Source organism: Pogona vitticeps, chromosome 1 (genome assembly GCF_051106095.1).
Source record: "Pogona vitticeps strain Pit_001003342236 chromosome 1, PviZW2.1, whole genome shotgun sequence".
NCBI lineage: Eukaryota > Metazoa > Chordata > Lepidosauria > Squamata > Agamidae > Pogona > Pogona vitticeps.
Window position 1 is genome coordinate 204,288,576 of NC_135783.1, and position 26,021 is coordinate 204,314,596.

A 26,021-nucleotide genomic window follows, 5' to 3' on the forward strand; every position below is an offset into this window, starting at 1 on the left:
GTGGCTTGCTAACCTTGGGAACTTAGCGTGTGACTTTCAGCTACAGTACATACACTTTCCATTCTTCAAAAGGATTTTTTCCCTTAATGACAATTTCACCAAAAACCCTAAACTGAATTCTAGAAGTCATCCTTTTTTTGAAAACAATAGGCACTATCGCGCTTTTAATTAACATGGTGTGGAAAGATTTTAGTTTTAATTCCTTCCCCCTTAGATTTTTCTACTGTCACAGAGAAACAAAAGAGGCTATTTACACTGTTTTTAAAGTATACATTTAATTCACAAACATACGCTGCACATTTAATGTAGATAAACATAAGGCGGGAAAAATAAACAAAATTAGGTAAGCATAGAAGGGCATATGGTATGTTTCTCCAAATAAACAGCAATTAACATTTGTGTGGATGTGTTTGCCTGCAGTGCCAGATACCACTTTCAGTTTAACAGTTCTGTGGCACTATTATAGTGGCACTGAGGCTGATACACACATTTTAATCACTTAAATGCTGGAATCAGGAGATTTTAATGTAAATGTAATACTGTATTAAGAATCTTAGAACTGCAGAGTTGGAAGGGACCCTCTGGATCATCAAGTCCAACCCATGTCAAGAAGGCAGTGTGGAATCGAACTCCCAACCTCTAGCTCTGTAGCCAGATGCCTAAACCACTTGTATTAATACACTGTTTATTTCAGGAACCTTCAGGTAATTGCAAATAATTACTCTTTGCTATTGACTTTTCAATATTAATGTTCAGTGACAAAGTTGATTAAGTAAAGCCTTCTGCACATATATCAACACCCTGAAAGCAAGATATTTCATCTTATCAGATGCCAATGTCTGCACAGAAAGGAAAACCAACCCTGCGACTGTTTTTTTTAAACAAAACTACAAAGCTTCAATCTAGTTTTTAAAAATAAACTTTTTTTTCAGAATTCACCTAATTTCCAGCTGTGACCTAATGTTCTGTTCCTACCATGATATTTATAGTGGATTCCATTTGTATTGTACAGTGGACTCTTGACTTACAGACGGCTTGACTTACAGACTTTTTGAGTTACAGACTTCTCTGGCCGCAAAATTTAGGTTTGACTTGCAGACTGAGATTTGACTTACAGACCAGAAAAAAACCAAAATGGAACAAAAACGGCCTGTTACCCGGGATTAATCGGTTTTCAATGCACTGTAGGTCAATGGAGACTTGACTTACAGACTTTTTGACTTGAGAACCGCCTTCCAATACGGATTAAGTTCTCAAGTCAAGACCCCACTGTACTACAATTCTAATCCTTTGTTCAAAGGATATTATTAATCATGTCTATGAGAAATACATGGGAGACTAAATAAAATGTATGGGGTGGAAGCCCTAACTACTGTATTTATGTTCTGAATCACTCTTATTGTGGCATGACCCTCATAATCAATATATATTTTCTCCATCAGGTGTGAAAAAAATTATTTCTTATCTTATGGTTAGAATTCTATCACAGTTACATATCACTGAAAATTATGCTTACGATGCAGTTATGACATCTCTAACATGTAGTTTCTCCCATTTTACTGTCTTTGACAAAATGTCTATATTAGCTTCCTGTACCCATGTCTCATCCCATACTGCTTGCCAAATATTGAAAAGAAATTATGGTAAACCTATAGAAAAACAGTAATCCTTAGATAAGGAAAATATCTACTTCAGTAAAACAGGTGGCATAATTGCAGAAGTATGGAATCAAATACCAGCAAAAAGAAATTCTTTTTGCCCAAAGTTATGCAGTAATCAGTTTCCAAGGTAACAGGTGAGCCAAAAAGTGATTTGCTAGTGTCAAATATATGTTTTGGGTTAAATCATGCAGTCAGATTATATGCAAGACTTCATAATTAAGAAAGAACTTTCATTGTGTCCCCTGTGGCTTATTCCAGCTAAGTGTGCATAAGATTACAGCCTATGTGTCAACACTATCTCATTTCTATGGTCTAAAATATCTAATATCTATCCCTGAGTAACATTAGCTTGCAAATGCAGACACAGATGGCAGTCCTTGCTATATAACCTTCTTAATTCTCCCTAATCATCCAGAACCTAAATTTCTAGGAATAAGTTTTTGAAGTATTTTTTTATTTGAGATCCTACCTCCCCACTCTATTTTCATGTAGTTTTCTTCATTAGATATTTACTAGGTCCTATATTTAATAACTAACTCCCCATCTCCAGCTCTACCCCACACTGCTCTGGGAACACTGTACAGTGGTGCCTCGCTTAGCGATGTTAATTTGTGCAGAAAAAATCGCTGTTAAGCAATAACATCACTAAGCAAAAATAAAAAACCCATAGAAACGCATTAAAACGCAATTAATTCGTTCCTATGGGCTTAAAACTCATCTTTAAGTGAAGATCCTCCATAGCCGCCATTTTTGGTGCCTCTAAAGTGAGGCGTCTGTGCCTGAAAACAGCGGGCGGCCATTTTGTTTACCCGGTGGCCATTTTGAAACCGCATGATCAGCTTGGTGAAAATGGGGGCTTTGCAATGATTGCTTCCCTGCGATCATCGCAATGCGAAATTTCCCCATAGGGAACATCGCAAAGCGATCGTTTTTGCGATTGCAAAAACAGCGTCGCTGAGCGATTTCGTTGCTATACGGAGCGATCGCTATGTGAGGCACCACTGTAAATTGATTTTAACTAGGCATGTTTCAAAATTAACACATTCAATAAACAAGAGCTGCAGTATCACACAAAGTTTTGAAATGTTGTTTAACTCAGATACATAGCAGAAGTGCATCAATTTAGAGAGAATAGCTACAGTTTTTCACATAGTCCACCCCTCTCTCATTAACTGGCACTTACAGTCTCAACAACTTACTTTGAGACATTAGTAATATAAAGAATAAAAATTTCATTTACTGACAATTGTGACTATATCAACAAAAAACTAACAAACATGACTGCATTTAACAACTCTGTTTCAATAGACTTACAGAAAACTTTACTAACCAACATCAAAGGCATTAACACTCTTTGAGGAATAAGAACTCTTAGTACAGCAAAGCGGCTTTCTTTGAATTCTGAGACAGGAGAGAATGATTGGCTAGTGTTGGATAGATCAACAATCACCACAGGCTAGAAAGATCTCTCTCAAACAAACTGCAGGCAGCATGCAAAACTGCAAAAACTCCAACAGTATCTATCCAACAATATCTATTGGCCCACAAGAATGGTCAAAGGATCTTTCCTCTGCTGTGAAGGCTTATATGACCCATGCCTTCTGTTTTGATTTACAATGTAAAAAGCATGCCCTCTTAGTTTAGACCCCAACAAAGTATGTGAGACCCTCCCCCAGTACATCTCCTAACATTGCACACAATCTTTCAGTTTCAGCAAGGGGTTATAGATGATCCCGTTGACTTTAGTAGAGTTATACTAAAATAAGTGGTTTTAGGACAGCAAATTATTCTCTTGTTAACCAATTATGTCATACATACAAAGGCCACACATGCATAAAATTGCCCCTCTTTTGGCTAAACAATTATTTTCTGATGATTTCCAGTTGGTGGACATTTCTGTTAATATCCTTTAGATATCTGTAAAATAACACAAGATACATCATTTGAACTAGTAAATATGAATTCATCATGTTGAGCAAAATATATCTGAAATCAATATATCTGAAATCTACGTATCAGTTTCCAGTTATTATAAGTACTGTAACTGGTTTCCAGTATAATGCAAGAATCCACCACAACCCTATGTGAAATAATTACCATGTCCCATTTTTTATCAGAGGTGATAATTATAGTGGTGGATGATGTGGAGCTCAAATACTGCCTTTTCTGTAACTCCCAATGAGGAAAAAGTGGCCGTAGCTCTGCCTGTGTCTTGGAAATGGACACAGAAGATGTCTGAAGGTAGATTTAGGGTCACATGAGGCCCTGCAAGGGTGAAATGCCCTCAAGGATATTCTAGCTCAGCGGTCCCCAACCTTTTTGGGACCGTGGACCTGTTGGGGAGTGCAGGCTCCATACGCGGGTATGTGCAGTAAGTCCATCTACCTCTTTAGGGAAAAAATGGAGCCCTTCGCCACAAACAAGCCCCACAAAATGGCTGGCCTGCAAAGGATCAATTGCTAGTCAGGGCCTGTCACTGATCATGAAGCCCTTAAGAGTTTGAAATTGGGGGGGGGGGGTTCATGTACACAGACTGTTCTGGAAAATACAAGAGACATTCCAAAACCATTCTTACCTCCAGTGAAAAACACACAAGTCTTTTTACATTCTTCTTCAGTATTAAATCGATTATCATTTCCATCACAGCCGCCGTACCAAAACTGAGCACAAGAATTGGCTTGCTTATCATAATACCATTTTATTATATATACTCGGCACGGTCCTTGATCTAATCTTAATTTACACCTGGGAGGACTCAGGATGTTTTCTTTAAAAAAACAGAACATACAGGTTTTCAGTGTGATAATTTACAAAAATAATTATGGCAATAAAAGGGAAATTTAAAGAATCAAGCTTATGTTACCGCTTAAATCTAAAGAGCTGATGGCAGCTATGTAGTCTAAAAACTGTTTTCAAATTGTCAAGTTCTTGGTCATAAATTCCCCATAAGTACAAAAGTCATAGTTGGAAAAGCCCGAGTGGGTAGGTCTGGGCTTTGCATATATTTGCCTTTCAGGAAAGCCCAGCATTTGAAACTCTTCAGGACATCAAGAATGATTTCCAGTATGGCAAAATAGTAGTTTAAAGCAAAAAGGCAATTTTAGAAAGCCACAGTGGGTTGAAAGAGTTAGGGCCTGTAGATATGATATATGGATTGCTGATGGCATGATTTCAGGGAGAAAGAAATTGTCTGGAAGGTTTTCTACTTAGAATGAGCCATCCTTCCCCTTTAATAGCTGTCACACACCTTTCTGGGTCAGTGGGAGGGCATGCATTCTTTTTCGCATGATCGTTTTGTAGCCTGGAGATCGCCTCCTGCCATTGTAACTTCAGATTTGGAGGAAGAATCAGTGAGGGGAAGGGGGGAAGGAAGAAAACGGACAGAGGAGCAATATATAAAAATAATTTAACTTCCCCTAACCCTCAGCAGATGATCAGGGGAAGTGCTTAATTGATATGACTGGGCTACAAGGGTTTGTTTGCTATTTGGATGAAAGGAGCATGCTAAAGAGCACATTGCTCCTCCCCTAACCTCAACAGACACTTTGTAGCCCATTCCATCCCACACCTAAAACAGCTACTCTGGACAGGCCTTTAGTCATATGGGTTGCTGGATTAGGGTTGATAAACAGAAATGTTAATTATTATGCCTGGAGCGGGGCATGAGATGGAGAAGTGGGGGCATTAATCACACACAGTCCAACATTCTTTTGTTTAGTGTAGCAAATTGCACTAGAGTAGACCTGTTGAATCAATAGGGGATTGGTGCGTCTACTCCTCCATAAATTCTAGTATTCAAATGGGCATACTCTGACTTACTTTAGCATAGCTAAAGGTTACCCTTGACATTTAGTCCAGTCGTGTCTGATTCTAGGGCTCGGTGCTCATCCCCGTCTCCAAGCCTTAGAGCCAGCATTTGTTCATAGACAGTTTCCATGGTCATGTGGCCAGCATGACTAGACACGGGACACTGTTACCTTCCCACCATGGTGGTACCTATTTATCTACTCGCATTTGCATTCTTTCGAACTGTTAAGTTGGCAGGAGCTGGGAGAAGTGACGGGAGCTCACTCCATCATGTGGATTCGATCTTGCGACTGCAGGTCTTCCAACCTTCCAGCGCAGAGTCTTCTGCAGTTTAACCCACAGCGCCACCACATCCCTGACCTTACTTTAGAATAGCAAGTCACAGTTAGAAGCCCATTTGAATCAATGGAACTCACAGAGGAGTTGTCTCCTTAAATCTCCATCAATTCAATGTGAATACAGTACAGTACTTTAGAGTGATTTACTCTGCTAGTCAACAGAATTTTGGCCACTGTCATGACTGGATAAACATGAACACAACTTCTTTTGACGACAGTTCACAGTCTTGTTGTTTTGATGTGGCACAGGGCAAGGATTCCAACTACCAGTTAATCCCCAACCTGGGTGCTAGGGATGACCCGGGAAATGGCAAAAGTCATGGATGCACCATAGCATGGACTGCTAACAAAGTTACTTCCTGCAAGGTATGTGTGTAACAGGCCAATCTGATCTGAGCTTTGAAGCCTCACCTCAAGGATCCTTATGGAAGCTAGAGAGGCTACTGTTCTCATGGCATACCTTCTGTTTAAAAATTTGCTACAAGATGATGGCTTTTAGTTGTATTATAATTTTCTTTCAGCGTTGTAATTTTTGTCATTAGCACTTTTATCCATGAAGAACCGGAGAGAATTCTCTTTAGAAGTACCCTAATATCTTAAAAAGAGAGGCTCTCCGCTCTGTCTGTGAGCATTATAATTGTTTTACTACTGTATCCTGGGATGGAAATAACTTCCTAAAGTTATAATCTCCAACCAGAGATAAAAGATGTAAAGGGCTGCAATTAGAGACAGTTCATCACACAGCTCTGACAACAAAGCCCTCCTCATGCCCCTGCACGCTTTTGTTGTTTTATTCATGCGCTTTCCTATACCCGTAAATGAAACCCTAGATCAGCTCAACACAGAAGTTGCCACTTGCCATGGGCTGCTATCGTAAAGAGAGAGAGAGAGATGCTCTAAGCGGCACAGATATAATTCAGAATGTACTGCTCTTGGCTCCATACACACCGTCTATACCTCTGGGAAACAGAAAGAAACCTCCTGCTATGGCTGATTTCCCTATCTTCTTTTTTCTTTGTTATGATTTTTCCAGTTTCTGCAAACAGGCTAGCTGCCAATTGACAGGTAAGGACCTTTTCCTACTTCTGGGATTAAGGTGTTATGGGGCTTTACTTTCCTCTTTGTTAGTTGCGTTCCATGTTTGGTTACCTTTCTGACAGCCTCTTGATCATGGGTCCTAGAGGCCAAATCCATCCAGGGTAAAGCAGGATGACAGAGCCCTCACTCCCCAGAAAAAAGCTCTGCACAAACTCTGCATAAAGACTTTGTCCAACCTGGAAGCTGACCAGCTGATCCAATGTCTAGGTAGTAGAAGACACTTGCACGTGTGGCCCATGCCATGAGAGGCTCTAGATTCCTGGCCTGATATTAACCCAGCACATGAACCCAGGACAGAGAACTGATTGCATCCTTCCTCCATGCTATGCCCAGTCTGTGTAAGCTGTAGTCAGCAAAAGTGGTGGTCAGTTTCAGCTGAAGACCTCATAAGAGTATTTGTGGATGCTTTTTCTGTAAGTGGAACCCACCAGTTCACATGGAGCCACAGAAAACAAGCTGGCTCCTCCTTGCCCATAACAGCCCTTCAGATATTTGAAGATGCCTGACATATCACCTATCAATCTTTTATTCTGCAGGCTAAACAGAGCTAACTCCCTCAACCATTCCTCATAGCACTTGGCTTCCAGACCTTTAATTGTCTAGATTGGCATCCTCCAGAAGTATTCCAGGTTGTTAGGATTCTTTGTGGTGATCAGAACAGTGTTCAGATAAGATCTGACCAGGCAGGTATAGAGTAACACCTGGATACTATACTTCTCTAAATGTGTCCTAGAAATGCATTAAGTATTTTTTGGTTTGGTGTGGATTTTTGACTGTAGCATCACTGTATCATGTTTAGCCTGGGGTCTATTAATATCCCTAGATCCTTTTTGCATATACTACTGCCAAACCATGTAACCCATCCTACATTTGTGCATCTGATTTTTTTCCTCCTTAAATACAGAAGTTTATTTTTTTTTTCCTTCTTGATATTCATTTTGTGCATTTTGGCCCAGACCTCCAATCTATGGGCTAAACCACAGAAGCCTGTGCTGCAGGGTCAGAAGACCAGCAGTTGTAAGATCGAATCCACACGACGGAGTGAGCTCCCGTCGCTTTGTCCCAGCTCCTCACCAACCTAGCAGTTCGAAAGCATGCATATGTGAGTAGATAAATAGGTACCACCTCGGTGGGAAAGTAAAATGGCGTTCCCTAGTCACGCTGGCCACGTGGCAATGGAAACTGTCTTCAGACAAGCGCTGGCTCTATGGCTTGAAAATGGGATGAGCACCACCCCCTAGAGTCAGACACGACTGGACTAAAATGTCAAGGGGAACCTTTACCTTTACCTTTACTCACATCATAAAACTAAATAACACAAGAATTTGTTTAGAATTTGTTACTACAGCTGTGTATGCACATAAAGGCAGTATATTTAAAAACTATATGTGTAATGACCTGATTTTGGCATAGGTGGTGTTGAAGGAGCCGATGAATGAGATGGTGAAAGCATTTTTTCTGCTGTAAGAGATGGCAGTGGTGGTGGTGGTGGGGATGAAGATGAAGATGATGTAGGCAGAGATGGTAATGCTGATGGGATTGCTGCAGGACACAATGTTAAAAAGGAAACATGAAAAAAATAAGATTTTCTTTGACCTCTGACATGTCCACTAAAGAATGAAAACAATTAATTACCTTTGCTATTAGCCAGAGACAAGAATCGGAGATCATCCCCATCAGGTTCCACATTATAGTTCTCATGAAATATCTTGTGTGATTCTTTTTCCTGAAATACATTCAGTTTGGTAAAATTTTACATTTCAGTGGACTTTCCATCAATAAATCCAGTGTTAACATGGAAGCAAAACACATTCCACTGTATTTAAAGTTCACCCTTAAATCTGAGGCTGCAAGTTTCAAGCTCAAGAAGAGAATGTAGGTCCTAGAATATAAAAATAATATGTTTTGGCCTAGAGAACTACCAAGGACCAACCAGATGGTTTCAGACTTGAAATTACAATACATATTATTAAACTAACAATGTTGGAATTAACTTTTAATTTTCCATTATCATTGCCAAGGTGTGCGGCTATGTGAACACAGGCCCCCTCTGTGCAGCGTTCATCCTCTGCGCACCCACAGCAATAGTTTCCAGCCCCTTTGGTTCCAGTCACAACGGAACTCTGTGGGGGCGGAGTCATGCGCCTGAGGGGTGGAGCCCCACCCAGTGAGGCTGAAAAATAGAGAGAACACTGATCATTGCCCTACCCTGATACCTTACTGAAAAGATGTATTCAGATTTAAGATACTGGGATACGAAGCCAGCTCTCTAAAAGTGATTACCGGGATTAATGGTTGAGAAAGCTGGCCGAGGTTTACAGAGTTCTCCCTCACGGATGTCTCATATGCATTTGAAGAAACCGACTGTCCATGACTATTTGTGTGCAATATGTATTGTGAAGAACGAGAAGACACTGAGTGGATAGATGGTCCGTTTATGCTTCCTCCATTTCCGAGTCGGTTATATATTAAAGCACCATGTTCATCTTCACAGAACTGATTAACAAGTTTGGATTCCAAAGCTTTAAGAAAAGAACACAACATAATGCTTATTAAAAGTCTGTTTCTTAAAATATAGAAATGTCAGTCAAGGAATCAGGTTATTCGAGCAATTTTGACAATATTTCCATTAAAAAAAATTAAAGCGGCAATTGTTTCTTTGTTGCTGGGACTGCACTCATAATGTTACTGTAATTTGTACACCAAACCTTGCTCTAAGTGAAAATAAGCAACTGCCTCCTTTGCTTTCTAAGGGCTGGAAGACATGAACAGGTCCCCAGCCAAAAAACATGAGGTGGAGCCTTTCCACCCATCACTTCATCTGGGGACCTGGTTTCGGTCAATCTCCCCCATGGGGATGAAAACAAAGAGGAGCAAAAGGGTATCATTGTTCATTTACAGGTGCCAGATGAAACACGCCAATGTCCATGGCCTCCCTCTTCCTCAAAGAGCAGCAAAGTGTCCCGGAATTCTCACTGTTCTTTTCCATCGATCAGTCAGATTCCTCTCCTTTGCTACCCCCAGCCTAAAGAGGGAGAGACCTGGAGAAGGAGCATGCAGCCTCCATAAACCAGACTAGACAAACATGCTGATGATGCCCATATTCCCTTCTAAAGAAAATAAAGGTGAAATTAATTCATCATTAATTTTCAGTGTGGGAGAAGGGTAGCACATGTATATCAAAAAGATCTGACCACATTTTACCCTACCCAGAATGACGTTCATGATCATGAATCAAGACGCGGAGTAACTGGAGAAGAACAGCTCATTGGAAGGATTAGATCCACTCCTTCCTGAGTGCATCTGCAAGACTGGATCTCAGAACCTGGCCAAGAAATGCCTATGAGAGGATCTTGGACTGCACGGAATATAGGAAATAGCTGAAGAGTGCCGTCTGAAAAAGTCCCCTCAACTCCATACCCTAGAATGGCGCAGGCAACTGTCTAGCTCTCCAGATCACAGCTCCCACAGTCTATTGCTCTGGGTCATGCTAAGTGAGACTGATGGAAACTGCAGGCTAAAGTACCTGGGGGATCAAAGGTTCCCCAGTCTTGACCAAGAAGATGCCAAAGGTAGCACCAAAAGGCTTTGGATGTCGAAATGACAATGCTCTAATAGTTGCAGGAAACCAATCCTGAGATAAATCTGTGCCTTCCCTCTCAGTGGAGGACTGCTGGCTGTGGTTCTGAACTCTAGCTGCCAAATTCAGGAGGAGCACCCCCCGTCCTACCTTATCTTAGCACCAAGTCTGCTTCAGAAATCCAGGCCAACTCATCTACATTTCAGCTGGGACTGTCACCCATTATTGATAGAACTGGTGATGGCTCAGGGCAGCAAACGAGTCCTACATAAACAGCCCTTGTGTTTTAAAATTATTTTGCTGGGATGTGCTGTCTCCTGCATGGTGGACCAAAATTTGGATGATCCTGAGCTAAAAATGGATTGAATTGCAGCTTTAAAGTTAAAATCTCGGATCTGGGAGTGTTTCTGGTCAGACTCTTAATACAATCATTGTCGCAAAAGAAACTGACTTTTAAGGCACTTGGACAAAGGGGCATTCAGAACCACCTTGGGCAAGCTTACATCAGGTATTCGTAACAAGGATCTCCTCTTGCCTAACAGCCATGCTTGCACACAAATGTGATATGTTGTGTTACTGCACCGGTAGAGTGTCCTGGTCTGTCTTCTTCATACCCAGTTCTTTGCATAGAAGCAGCAAAAGCAATTCACTTTACATGCAGCTAGTGTCCTCCTGTTTACCCTCCAGTGATAGTTGTTGCCCAAGTCCTTTTTGAAACAGTCTTGATCAGCTCCATACTTGTTTTGTAATTGTTTATTTTTTTATACCCTGTCTTTCCTACAAGGAGCTCAAGGTGCTATACATAGTTCACTCTCCTCCATTTCGATCGTCACGACCACCTTATCAGGGGCAACGACAGGGAGCAACCTAAGGTTATACAGCTAGATTCATGGCTCACTGAGGATTTGGATCTGCTGACCCCAGTCACAGTGGCACTCTAACAACTTCACCACTAGAATGAATAGAATGAAATAGAATGAATAGAATGAAAAAAAAAAATACAGAAAAGCTGGCTGGTTGGCTCTTTGGATGTTATTTGTTCTATATAGAAAGCTTTGTATTCAACAGTGTTTTGTAGGGAATGTTTCATTTGAAGTATATATTTAGCCACAGGAGACATATAATACCATTGACTTAAATTGTTTTAACTGTTTATGATATGTTTTATTGTAAGCCGCCCTGAGTAGACATTGTCTAGAAGGGCGGGATATAAATCAAATAAATAAATAAATAAATAAAAACAGATGTGTTAAAGATATGAATCCAGTTGTGTGTGTATATGGGACTGTTCTGTTGCACATGTTTCCTATATTATGCCACCTGCCTCCACTGTGCCTGTTTCTAGACCACAGTCAGCAACATGGTGTCCTACAGATGTTCCAGTCTACAATGCCCATAAACCACAGCCAACATGGGCAACAATCAAAGATTATGGAAGTTAAACTCCATCCTATCATCTCCCTATCATCTACAGCATAGAGCAGAGGGGGTATATTCATTGAGTTGAGACACCAGGTCCGATAAACCTGTAGGTGACCTGTAGAATGGCAAATCATTTCAGAGACAGGCTTGCATGCTCACCTGGAAGAGTATTAAAATCGTCTATGAGGTACATGTGTTCTCTGTCAGGGTCTGATGCAATCAGATTCAGCTCACGTAAGAACTCAACCTGTGTTGGATCCGAAGTATTGACAATTCCAATGGCATACATTTCAATGTTGGCTGCGTGAGCCTCCCGGACTGCGATATCCAGTTTAACAGCTTCTCTCTTATCTGCTTGACCATCTGTTAGCACGATGGCAACTTTCCTCACGCCAGTCCGAGCCCCAAAAAACCCTTCCTGTGTCGCTTTGCGGATGGCAGTTCCCGTGTAGGTGCCTTCTCCCATATACAACATTTTCCTGATCGCTTGCTTCACATCCTGCTGGGCAGTGTATCTATTCAGTCCAAACTCGAGCCGAACCTCCAGACTGTAGAGGACGAGACCGATCCTGGTAGCGTTTCTCCCCACGGTGACTCGGTCTACTAAAGCAGTCACAAAGTCTTTGATTATTTCAAAGTTTTCAGGGCCAACGCTTTCTGAGCTGTCAATCACAAACACAAGCTCCATAGGTATCTCCTTGCACTTAATTCCACAGCCTGCAAAAAAAAAAAGAAAAAAAACAATGAAGGCAGCAAACCTTGAGTCTTTGAGATAGTATAAAAGCAACCCATAGCATCATTCTTACCTCTTAGGCATATGGCATATGAACCTTACCACATTGCTAAAACCCTTCATAGCAACTTGCTATGAAAACCTTACATTCTTTATAGATCACCTGAAAATAGGAGACAGGAGGAAACAGAACCCAGAAAAGTACTTCGACAGTTACAATATCAAAATGACAAGGTTCATTGCAAACTTACCACATATCTCTTTAATTAATTTAATGATATCTTCTCTCTGGGTTAAAAAGACAGTTAAAATTTACATATATACATTATCAGACAAATATTTTATTTCCATTGTTCTTTAACATATTTATTATTTATTTTATTTATTAAATTTATACCCCGCCCCTCTAGACCATGTCTACTCGGGGCGGCTTACAACATAAAAAACATAGTGGTTATTAGTTACTTATACCACGGGTGAATTGCCACTACTGTATTTTTCTGTGTATAAGACACCCCCATATATAAGACGCCCCCACTTTTCTAACCCAAAATTAAGAAATCTAAGTGGGGCTTAGCAATTGTAGAGAGAAAGGGATCAAAGTACTGCAGGATCGCTTTGCTCCCTGCTTTCCCCTCAACTTGTTTTTTTCTCTCCTCAGCTTACTTCCGTGTATAAGACAACCCTCAATTTTAGTCTAAAGATTTTAGACAAAAGTATAGTCTTATACATGGAAAAATATGGTATCTAACAAGTTACTGCTTGTATTCTTCACTGTGTCAGCACCAACTCACAAGCTGGGTGCCTTTTGAGAAAGATAGGTGATAACCTATTAAGCCAGCAATGGTGTGTGTGTTAATTAGCAGCAGTGGCAGGTAATGGCTCTCTCTCTCTCTCTCTCTCTCTCTCTCTCTCTCTCTCTCTCTCCCTCTCCCCCTCACACACACACACACACACACACACACAATATCCTGGTCCACAAGCTACCCATGACTAGCAGCAGTTTCCTGCTGCAATTCATGCCGTTGCCCTTGTGCCAGCTGGCATGGCTGGCATCTGCCAAGCATCTATGACAGTCAGTCATTTGTTATAGTTAGGGGTATTGCCAATAATTTTTACACAGTGGAAGTTACACACATGAAAAATTGATTCATTCAGTCAATAACTAAAGGCTCCATTGTACCCTCACAGCTCAGAAAGCCTTTGCAATACATGTAAAGTCCTCTTAGAAGTATCTGTAACAAATTTTGTGCAGGCAGAGGAATGTAACTCCAGAGAAATGCTTCCCTTGTTTTATTAAAAAATGCAATTTATTTCCCTAGTGAGGACATTTTAATGTGTGTGCGGAACCTCTCCACAAGATGCACTCCATTAAGGATTGCCCATCAGAGCCAATTACCTTTCCACTCACAAAGACTTTTCTTTCAGTTGAAATATACTTTGTTTGTTGTCCCACTGCACACATAGATTAGGTGAGGGGAATCTCTTTGAGCCCAAGGCTACATTTTCTTGTGGATCATCTTCCCGAAACCACATCCAAGAGGTAAATGGCTTCCTGGCCAAAAAAATAAGCGAGTCCAACAAAAAGTGGCCAGGTTGATTACTCTCTTTGTCTCCCTCCCTCCCTTTCCTGTCAGGCTAGAAACAGACTGATGAATGGAAAAGAGAAATTCTCAACTAATGAGAGCATATGAATATCACAGCAGCAATTTCTTAAACCCCCAGGATTATGCAAATCGCTTTGCTTTGTTATGTGATTAGTTGTCAGGATTTAAGGATTCCTTTAAAAACACGTACACTTCTCTTCATGCACTTATGTTCTCTTGCAATCATTAGCCCTATTCAGGTATAGTTTGATTATAGTAAACAGGATGAAAACTGAGGATGTGGGCATGTATGTGTATGTAAGCACTGTCCTTCAACATCACCAAGCACCTGAAAGTAAGTTAGACCTCTCTGCACACTGAGCATAAAGGTCTGAAGAGGGTTCTGCAACCCTGTTGGGTTGAAGGCAGTTGCAGGACTCTTCTGACTGGAAACGTACGACTTCTCGGGCACGGCTGGTCCCCCTTCCCCCCCCAAATGAAAGCACCCTGTTTTAGTTGCTTTATATGGCATGAAATGTTCTCTGTGCTCTTTCTTTTTATTTGCTACAAAGGAATCATCTTAACCACATTGAAGATTAAACATCAGTGTGCTTTGATGAATTTCCTATGCAAATACAGTATTCCGTCCCCCACCTGGCCCCTTTCACTTATGCCAAGCCACACAATCCTTTAATGCACGATTGAATTTTATTCTGAAAGATTATTTGCTTACTGTAAGGCCTTGCTCCCCCTTTGGTCCAGTTCTGCCCTGAAATATTAATCATTGAATTAGTTATTCCCAATCTGCATGTTTTGATGTATCAGCTGCTGGACTGAAAAATAATGTTATACATAAATATTGCAATAGATGTAGGTTACAAAAGGGTTGTGCCCACTGTAGTCTTCTCATGGATCAAAATGGGGAGGGTACATAATCCCAAAAGTTCAGGTGGTGAAGGGTGCCTATCCTTTTCTGACTACGTTTGAGGCTGGAAGCAGCTGGCTAGATTAAACAGGATCTTAACGTACCCTTAGTGGCAGGTATTTTAATCATTTACAATGGTCCTAACCTTTTAATTAAAAAAAAAAAAAAGAAAAGCGGGTTCTGAGTGGGGGAATTTTTAGAAGAGAACATTATTAACGTAATGCCCTTCCTGCCTGCAGCTTCTTTGCTCTAGGTTGCCCATCTCCCTGCAGTTTTTCTTTAAGAGTTTCAAAGATGTGCAGACTTATGTGCTCAAGTAAAAAAAAATCCAATTGAAAACATTGTGTGTGTGTGTGTGTGTTTTAATATACATTAGTTGCACAAGGTATTTGCCTCTTAGTGAGACTCTAATTATGGAGGGACAGAACTTCATTAAAAACATCATAGGCATCCTTCAGTCTCGAGAGACTATGGTAACGTGCTCTGTATGGAGCACTTGGAAGAGCGTCTAGTGTTTTGATGCTGTACGCAAAGCTGGAGTGTCCTCTCCAGGGTATGAAGCATGGGTAAAATAATATGGAGGATAGGCTGTTACCCAAGCAGCAAATCCCCCCTCTCCCCAAATAGTCCAATGGAAAGGCAAGAGCCAATACAACTGGTTCCAGTGACAGAATGACACGAACTGTCTCCAGGACTCCGGCTCCGGATTTTGCCTCAATGTTAGCTCCTGAAGTCTTTTCCATTGGTGGATATAGCCACAAGGCAGTGGAGGTTTGAGGTCAGAGTTTTCCTTCTCCTAGATGGGCTGCCTTCCAGGGCTGAATGAGTCCCAACTACCTGGCCTGCTCGCTCATGGCATGGAGGCCGATGGTGGTGCCTCAGTGGGGGTTTGAAGTCAGAGTTGTCCTTCTCCTAGATGGGCTGCCTTCCAGGGCTGAATGAGTCCCACCTACCCGGCCTGTTCCCTCATGGCATGGACGACGATGGCGGCGCCTCAGTGAGGGTTTGAAGTTGGAGTTTTGCTTTCCTAAGCACAAGCCGCTGACAGAGTGCTGGATGAAGCTGCCTTTCATCTTCCATTTCCGATGATGGTGTCATGCCTCCAATTTCATATCTTCTTCAGAGTCATTGTAACTTGTGGTCACTGGTGATCCTTCCCCACTGCCTATTTCAGTCCCCAAACTGTTAGAATACTTCACCTGATGTTTTGTTGGAGGAAAGCTCTTCTGCTTTTTGCACTTTTTGGTTTTCAGACATTACCACTTCATTGCAGAAGTTTTTGGTACTTCTGCAATGAAATCAGGCTGTTAAAGCAGCCCTTTAGGATCCAAAAAACCCCACAAAGGTATATTTTAGGATGCCCACCTCTATGTCGGGAGCATCCTGCTCAGTCCAGTGAAATAGATTTGACTTCCTCACCCCAATTGTTTTGTTGGAGGAAAGGTCTTTTGTCTTTTCCACTTTTTGGTTTTCAGGAGTTGTTGCCAAGCTGCTTTCCTCTGTTGAGGACATGATGACTCTACCTAAAGTCTCTGCTGGAGACTTTATAAAGTTGATGAAAAGTGACATCACAAAGTGTGGTCAAGATATTGTTGCCCGGTGTGGGGGTGCCATTCCCAAGGTTGCTAAGCCACATGGGTGTTGTAGAGTACCTGCGCAAACATCAGTCCCGTTCATGGGAGGCAATAGGGCTGCAGCTTTAATGAGAAACTGGGGAATATGGGTAGTTTGAAAATGAAATGTTAAAATATGGGTAGTTTTAAAATGATAATTGTATGTGTTATATACCATCAAGTTAGAAATGACTTATAGCAACCTTAATTGAATTTTTAAGATAAGCGAAATATTTAGGGAGCGGTTTTACCATTGCCATGCAAACCCAGTAAGTTTCCATGGCTGAGTAGAGATTTGAATCTAGGTATCACAAGCCCTAGTTCATCACTCTATCCATTAAACAACACTTGGTTCTAAACAATAGACATGTTCAAATGTAAAACCTCATGCTTGGATGTAAAACCTTGTACTGTACATTAAGAGGTCATGTTCACTGCCTTCCTATCTAACCAACAGGAGGTAAATCTGGTTCTTCTAACAGGATGGTTTGTAATCTCTTCTAAGTGATGATTTCTGAAGAAGGTAATGCCAGTCTTCTTTAGCAGGTATAATCACACGATTATAAAATGTCATATGTGTTTTTATGACAGAAAAAAACATGAAGGTTTTGGGAAGCAGTGACTGCCCACTATAATAAAACAAATCTAAAATGGAATTCTGGTTTTTCATTCCTGTTCTAAATCCTATTATTCTATCCAGCTCAGGAAGGCCACCAGAGTTTAGAAAAGTTACTTTTTTTGATAATAGCTTCCAGAATCTCCCAGCCAGCAGCATAGCCAGTAGTCTCACTGGCTGGCAGATTTTGTAAGTTTTAATTCAAAAAGGTAATATTTCCAATATAGGATCTCAACCTTTCGGAAAGGAGTGTTCCATTAACAGTTCCTGCACTCATATTACCTCTTCTCAAGATTAGCTTTGGGGATCTAAAGCAAAGCTTATGCCTATTTTTATTCTTTCAGTTTTTTTTTGCCTAAATGCAGGGAGATCTATCCTAAGTGGAAATACTTTATTTAATACGTTTCTAATACATTTCAAATTATTTGCTTAGAATGACTGCAGACAGTTAAGGTGAATCTGTAGATTATGTTTCAGCCTGGAGGGGACTTAGTGATTAAAATCAGCCTTTTCCCAACCTGGCACCCTCCAGAGTCACCCAGCCTGATGTGAGCCTTAGAGTCCAACCCATTCAATGGGAAATATGATGGGGAAGATCAAGCTACTTACAGGGTCTCCAGGAGAACCAGGATCACCCATGTTGCCTTTTTCACCTTTTCTTCCTCTTTCTCCTGCAGCTCCACGGTCACCCTGGCAGTTAATTACAGCACAGAACATATGTAAAGCACCTTAAGTGTGCTCAACTAGCTTTGTTTGAACAGTCATTTGCTAAGAGGAAAGACAGTGCAGTATTATTCCAAAGATCATTTCCCTTTACAATGAAATTGACTATCATATAAATCAATGGGTAGGGAACATTTTCCAAGTATAGCACCAGACTCATGCATTGATGGGCTTAGGCCACCTGTCTGTTTACTTGATCACTGACCATACCGAAACATGCTCAAACAACAACCTACCCTGTTTTCCCAAAAATAAGACCTAACCTGAAAATAAGCCCTAGTATGATTTTTCAGGATGCTCGTAATATAAGCCCTACCCCTAAAATAAGCCCCAGTGAAGTGAACCCCCACCCTCCACCATTGTGCAGCAACCAGAAGATGATGACATGACTGTATTTGAATAAATGTAGATTGCTGTACGTGAAAAAAAGCATCCCCTGAAAATAAGCCGTCATGTGTTTTTTTGGAGCAAAAATAAATATAAGACCCTGTCTTATTTTTGGGAAAACACGGTATTCACTATCGAAGCCTTTCCCCAACCATTCAAGAAACCTTTGGCTTTTAAAGCATGATGTCACAACCAGTAATAGTACAACACCTGTGATTCACGACTCATATGTTCACGGATATTGAGAATTAGGCAGCTTCTTGTAAGTAACAAAGGCACAGTTTTAATAGAGAATACATTCTCACAAGCTGGGGGGGGGAAAGTAAGAAGAGGTTCTAGGTTCCTGGAGATCTAAGGGATGGGATGCCCAGAAGTAGAAATTATCTTAGAAAAGAGGAGAGGTTTACGACTGGATAGAAAAACAGTGTTCGCAGGGAAGAATAAGTGAGGGTCAGAATAAAATAAGGGAACAGGAGGTAAGGAGGTGAAGAAAAAAGGTCTACTAGCCAAACAAACAAAAGAGACATCATAAAAACCCCGTAAGATTTTTAAAGATGAAAGACAGGGAGAATATTGGGGGGTTTGAAACGAGACTGTTAGGTAATGAATATGAAGTTTACCTATCTTGACACCAGGCCTCATGAATGCAATAGAGATGCTTCCCCACCCCCCAAAGTGTTTGAGGACCTATGTGGGTTTTTCTGAACAGCAAAGTAGCAAGAGCAATCCCCACATTCTCATTCATAGCTGGCACCTTCTGAGGCTGTGAGAATGGTTACCAAGCGCTAGTGGGGCTGTGTAACCTGCTTGCGCTTAAACAGAAGAACAGAAACGGGAGTTCGTTTTTGCACCATGAGCATTACTGGACACAAAATTAACTCCCGTTAATCAAAATCCTGTTGCACAACTTTACACCCACAAAACATTAACTATTGACTCAACTCTTTGCTTTAATGTTTTCCTTCTTTTTCTTGCACATTTCACAACACCTGAACTATCTCCTCATTTCAGGAGATCATTTAGTTGTGTGTGTGCATGTGTTACATACGTCAACTCCAGAGCAATTCCCAGCAGCCCTAATCAGGCTTCCAAACTAAGAGCCCGAAACTAAAAGCCCCCCCCAAAAACCCACAACAACTACTTCCAAAGTAACTTAGGTATTTGGAAAACAGTTTTACCAGTTCTTCTCCCTCAGACAGTTCCCCCAGCTAAACAACCATCTCAACACAGGCCTTTATAATGCTATACCACCTCTCCAACCACTCTACCACACTTAGCATCCCATGAAACCCTACTATACTAAGAGTTCCCACCAGCATGCATGTTAAAACACACCGGGTCACTATAAGTCAGTTCTGATTTGATGGCACAGAGCAGGAAACTGATGGTAAAAGGAAGCCACAGCCTTGCATTTCCAAGAGCTGAGCAGGGCTGCTGAGGGCAGGCCTTCCAGAGGTAACTCACTCCAAAGGTCAACCTTTGGAGGCAAATTAACAGCATGTAACAACAACATTGTTAGTAAAAAGAGAACAGATACTTTTTAAAAGATCTACCTATGTTTATTCTAAAATGTTTGTGTCGCATTATAGCCTGTGTTTGCTTTACAGAACTCCACAAATAGTTAAAACGGACCATAGGGGTAGTTTCCTTAAAGAAGTAGCAACATTAGTCTGTCTCAGCCGTATTGGGAAAATTAAATGGGGGCGGGGAGAAAGGGGGGGAAGCAAAATATTATGGCACAAGATTTTTACATTGAAATCAATTCATTTGTCTTTAAAGTTCCAATATGGATGCAGTCCTTTCTATACATTTTCCACAGGATACCTTGGGCCCAAGAAGCCCTTCTCCGGGAGCTCCACGGGGTCCTATCATTCCTTGAATTCCTTGCTCACCCTAAAAATTAAAAATAAAAATGGTATTTCAGCCTTCTTTTGCCATAGAAGCAGACACTGGAATCTGTTCCGCCCAGTGAATTCCTCCTATTTTCTTATATTTTTATTGAGTCGGAGGACTTGGGGCTTTGTATGACACACAGGCATAGAAATGAGCAGCACCTTTTATCCACCAAACTAAAATGCCTATAAAATGTTTAATGAAAAATGAAAGGTTCAGGGACCTCAGGGTAATCTTAATGATCTGTAAAGAATGGAGCAGAGGATGGGAAAGAGCTGCAGGCAGTGCCAAGAATCCTTTTGTAAGAGACCAGTTCTGGTTGGTTTTTGGAAAAGGGGTGGTGAGGCGTTCCATCCATCGGCTGTCTTGTTTTATATGGTCCCCTCCCTTTTCTTCCCCGGCCCAAAATTTTATGAGGTAAAAGTGATTCCAAGACCTACAGTACAAGCCCCTACAATATTAATTAGGCCACAGTACTAAGTATTATGGTTACCTGCAGTATATTGACTTGGATTACATGTCAATTACATGAGAATCAATAGTTCTTGGCACTGAATTGTTGGAGAAGAAACGGAGATTGTGATTTTCCTTATATTTATTTATTTATTGGGACAGTCCCAAAGTCCGCCTTCCCTGCTCCATTACGTGGGGACACTGAATGCTAGAAGTCTGGGTACCTTTGGCCCCTGGATGCCTTCGCCAGGAGGTCCCAACGCTCCAGGTGGTCCCTGCCGTCCAACGTTACCCTGAGTGAAGAAAGGGGATCACAACTTTAGGAAGAAATGCCTGTAAGAAATAAACACTACCGCATTTATGTTCTTTCTGTTTCAAAAAAGAATCTCTGCAAAAATGGAAGTTTCTTGACATCCTAGTGAACATCATGTACAGCTTGCTTCTAACCATGTCTATATTCAGAATGATCACTTCCTTTTATTGATACTGGTTTTCAAGTAAACATTTAAAAACAGTTCCCTTACAATCCTAGGTATATTTGTTTGGAAATAAATCTTATTGAGTTCAATGGGGCTTACTCCAATGTAAGCGTGTGTGAGGTTGCAGCCTCAGACCCTAGATCAAACTGCTATTTGAGCAGGCCCACTGAATCAGTTACAGACTGGTAAATGAGTACTGTACTTGTGAAAATCCCATTGACTTGACAGGTTTCACACTGAATAATCTTGTTAAGTCTTCTGTATTATTTACGTTATTCCTATTATTAAGGCAAACAATGACATATAATAAAGAGTCATATTTTTGAGAGATGACATTCCAACTGAAGATGTAATTCTTACTTACTTTTGGTCCTGGAAGGCCTTCCCCTGGTGGTCCTGGGAGCCCAGCTGGCCCTCTCGTACCTGGATCACCCTAAAAATTTACATTTGTAAGAATTTCACAATTTCATTTACTACTAACAGTTAGTTGAGGAGCATTAAAACCCTGAACCTGAGCGGAGAGTTGCAACATGAGGAAACAAGAATATCTTCTTCTAACTGGCCACCATATTAGATTCCTTAAATTTAAATGGATTTTGCAGTGCAAATTTGTTTCCAGGCTGCCCATGTAAGTGATACTGCCTAGTATCCTGTTGCATACTTCTGCCCGTACAAAATGAATAATGTCATCTTCAATGCCAGACGGCGACATTACTTCCTTTTTCCCCAGGGTGCTTGCAATATCATCTCACTGCATGCGAATTGTGTGCCTGTCAAAATTGGGATCATTCCACTAATGATGACATAATTCCTCCTGCATGGGCAGAACTATGCAACAGGATACTGGATATTGAGTCATCAAAATGTATGACAAAAACAAACCAAAGGCAAAAGTACCTTTAAGACCAACAGATCTGAGATTCTGTGGATAATAAATAAATTTATTCGTCTTAAAAGTGTGCCATTGCACAGCTACCTCTCTGAAAACAGAATTATCAGCAAATCTTTATGTGGAAGCTGCTTTTCTGCTTATATCTCACTTTTTGGATCAAAGTATCTGGACATAAATATTATTACTGCCATATAATTTGGCTTTTTGTGAGCTACTTGACAGCCAGTCTCGCTTTATAAGCACTAGATTTTAACTCACTGGCTTCTCGTGGACTGTCTCCATTCCTGGCTACCAGTATACATTACAGATCTTGTATGAGGGCATGAAGGATTTAAAACATGTGCTGAAAAGGACTTTTTTGAAGATAAAAGAAATAACCCTTAATGATACAGAACAAATATTTAGAGAAAAGCTCTAAATGGTACACCGTTGCTAACAATAATAGCTCATTTATGAGAAAGCAGTCTAGATAAATTCCTAGTAATAATAAGAGAATATGTGTCTGTCTCTTTTCACCTTAGCTCCAATACTATGATACCAAGACATGAGAAGCTTGGTGTGGATACAAAGGGGATCCTGGACCATGTATCATGTGGTAGTTTTGCTTTTAGAATGTATTCATGTTAGTCTATGTAAATTGGCCTGTAGCCTCCAACACCATTATCAGTCAACATGTGGCAGGCTAATCCCTTTAAATATCCCTACATCTTTCAAGTCATTAAATGCAGACTTCCCTAAGGGCAATGTAGCTGTAAATCGGGGACAACAGCTCCTCTTCAAAGGGGAAATGCTCTTAAGAAGCCAGCTTGTAAAAGAGCGATCAAAAGAAGAAGGTGCAGTGAGAGGAACCGATAACCCAGAGTTAGACCTGAGGAAGAGGAGCAGCAATGGCTGCATTTAGAACAGGTGGGACCCCAGAAGGGTAATTTGCATTGGGAAACGCTGCATCCAGAGCTGGAAGGACTTCAGAGCAACACCGTGTCAATTAGAAGCAAGCAAAGGAGCAATGGCTGGAACCCAAAATGAACTTCCCCAGTGGGAAAGAAAGCTGTCGTCTCCTGCAATCTTGCCTTGGGTGGCGGTTCTGATCTGTCAGTTATAACTGGCTGAATATCAGCCTCCTGTACCCAGTGCCACACCATCAAAAGGAAAAGAGAACCTCCTGGGGTGTGTTGTTCAGGTGGCAAAGTCCAAATGCCCTACAAGTGTTATAGCCCATTGTTTTGCCCACAGAGGACGGAGAAAACAGATCTTAACTCTGCCAGCTCCACAACATTGCTTGAAAGCTTTCGTATATTATAATGTATGGGATCTTCTACCACATATGGAGTTGGTAATTGTGCTATTTATAGCAGACAGTGTTTGAAGAGCAGCTTCTGATTCTAACAGCGTAGTCCCCCCAAATCACTTTTTTCCTAAGCTATGGGAAGCCTCCCAGCCATTTGACAGTGTACACAACAATCAGCTCAAAAACCCTGTGTGTGTGTGTGTTTAGTCGTTTAGTCGTGTCCGACTCTTCGTGACCCCATGGACCAGAGCACGCCAGGCCCTCCTGTCTTCTACTGCCTCCCGGAGTTGTGTCAGGTTCATGTTGGTTGCTTCGCAGACACTGTCCAGCCATCTCATCCTCGGTCGTCCCCTTCTCCTCTTGCCATCACACTTTCCCAACATCAGGGTCTTTTCCAGGGAGTCTTCTCTTCTCATGAGATGGCCAAAGTACTGGAGCCTCAGCTTCAGGATCTGTCCTTCCAGTGAGCACTCAGGGTTGATTTCCTTTAGAACTGATAGGTTTGTTCTCCTTGCAGTCCAGGGGACTCTCAAGAGTCTCCTCCAGCACCACAATTCAAAAGCATCAATTCTTCGGCGGTCAGCTTTCTTTATTGTCCAGCTCTCGCTTCCATACATCACGACAGGAAAAACCATAGCTTTGACTATTCGGACTTTTGTTGGCAAGGTGATGTCTCTGCTTTTCAAGATGCTGTCAAGATTTGTCATCGCTTTCCTCCCAAGAAGAAGGCGCCTTTTAATTTCAGGGCTGCTGTCTCCATCTGCAGTGATCATGGAGCCCAGGAAGATAAAATTTGACACTGCCTCCATATCTTCCCCTTCTATTTCCCAGGAGGTGATGGGACCAGTCGCCATGATCTTAGTTTTTTTGATGTTGAGTTTCAGACCATTTTTTGCACTCTCCTCTTTCACTCTCATTACAAGGTTCTTTAATTCCTCCTCACTTTCTGCCATCAGAGTGGTATCATCTGCATATCGGAGGTTGTTGATATTTCTTCCGGCAATCTTAATTCCGGCTTGGGTTTCTTCCAGTCCAGCCTTCCGCATGATGTATTCTGCATATAAGTTAAATAAGCTGGGGGACAATATACAGCCTTGCCGTACTCCTTTCCCAATTTTGAACCACTCAGTTGTTCCATGACCAGTTCTAACTGTTGCTTCCTGTCCCACATATAGGTTTCTCAGGAGACAGATAAAGTGGTCAGGCACTCCCATTTCTTTAAGAACTTGCCATAGTTTGCTGTGGTCCACACAGTCAAAGGCTTTCGCATAGTCAATGAAGCAGAAGTAGATATTTTTCTGGAACTCTCTGGCTTTCTCCATAATCCAGCGCAAGTTAGCAATTTGGTCTCGAGTTCCTCTGCCTCTTCGGAATCCAGCTTGTACTTCTGGGAGTTCTCGGTCCACATACTGCTGAAGCCTACCTTGTAGGATTTTGAGCATAACCTTGCTAGCGTGCGAAATGAGTGCAATTGTACGGTAGTTGGAGCATTCTTTGGCACTGCCTTTCTTTGGGATTGGGATGTAGACTGATCTTTTCCAATCCTCTGGCCACTGTTGAGTTTTCCAAACTTGCTGGCATATTGAATGTAGCACCTTAACAGCATCATCTTTCAAGATTTTAAATAGTTCAACTGGAATGCCATCACCTCCACTGGCCTTGTTGTTAGCCAGGCTTTCTAAGGCCCACTTGACTTCGCTCTCCAGGATGTCTGGCTCAAGGTCAGCAACTACATTGTCTGGGTTGTCCGGGATATCCACATCTTTCTGATATAATTCCTCTGTGTATTCTTGCCACCTCTTCTTGACGTCTTCTGCTTCTGTTAGGTCCCTCCCATTTTTGTCTTTTATCATGTTCATCTTTGCGCAAAATGTTCCTCTAATATGTCCAATTTTCCTGAACAGATCTCTGGTCTTTCCTTTTCTGTTATCTTCCTCTATTTCTTTGCATTGTTCATTTAAGAAGGCCCTCTTGTCTCTCCTTGCTATTCTTTGGAAGTCTGAATTCAAGTTTCTGTAACTTTCCCTATCTCCCTTGCATTTTGCTTCCCTTCTCCTCTCTGCTATTTCTAAGGCCTCGTTGGACAGCCACTTTGCTTTCTTGCATTTCCTTTTCTTTGGGATGGTTTTCATTGCTGCCTCCTGGACAATGTTACGAGCCTCTATCCAAAGTTCTTCAGGCACTCTGTCCACCAAATCTAGTTCCTTAAATCTGTTCTTTACTTCCACTGTGTATTCATAAGGGATTTGGTTTAGATTATACCTGAGTGGCCCAGTGGTTTTTCCTAATCTCTTCAGTCTAAGCTTGAATTTTGCTATGAGAAGCTGATGATCAGAACCGCAGTCAGCTCCAGGTCTTGTTTTTGCTGACTGTATAGAGCTTCTCCATCTTTGGCTGCAGAGAATATAATCAATCTGATTTCGATATTGCCCATCTGGTGATTTCCATGTATAGAGTCGCCTCTTGTGTTGTTGGAAAAGAGTGTTTGTGATGACCAGCTTATTCTCTTGACAAAACTCTATTAGCC

General features: G+C 41.3%; 1 protein-coding gene across 1 annotated transcript in view; it reads right to left on the bottom strand.

Annotated features, from left to right (window-relative positions):
* Positions 1-249: 249 nt before the first annotated feature.
* The window catches only part of LOC110076902 (uncharacterized), a 65,804-nt gene continuing 40,032 nt past the window's right edge, over positions 250-26,021 (bottom strand). The window contains exons 28-39 of the mRNA XM_072981698.2: positions 21,679-21,747; positions 21,060-21,128; positions 20,314-20,382; positions 17,989-18,069; positions 14,959-14,994; positions 12,891-12,927; positions 12,066-12,623; positions 9,188-9,426; positions 8,540-8,630; positions 8,303-8,446; positions 4,237-4,428; positions 250-3,578 (exon numbers count right to left, since the gene is read on the bottom strand). Coding sequence (XP_072837799.2) covers positions 3,571-3,578; positions 4,237-4,428; positions 8,303-8,446; positions 8,540-8,630; positions 9,188-9,426; positions 12,066-12,623; positions 12,891-12,927; positions 14,959-14,994; positions 17,989-18,069; positions 20,314-20,382; positions 21,060-21,128; positions 21,679-21,747 — 1,593 coding nt within the window. The 3' untranslated portion in view covers positions 250-3,570. The remainder of the gene's footprint in view (positions 3,579-4,236; positions 4,429-8,302; positions 8,447-8,539; positions 8,631-9,187; positions 9,427-12,065; positions 12,624-12,890; positions 12,928-14,958; positions 14,995-17,988; positions 18,070-20,313; positions 20,383-21,059; positions 21,129-21,678; positions 21,748-26,021) is intronic.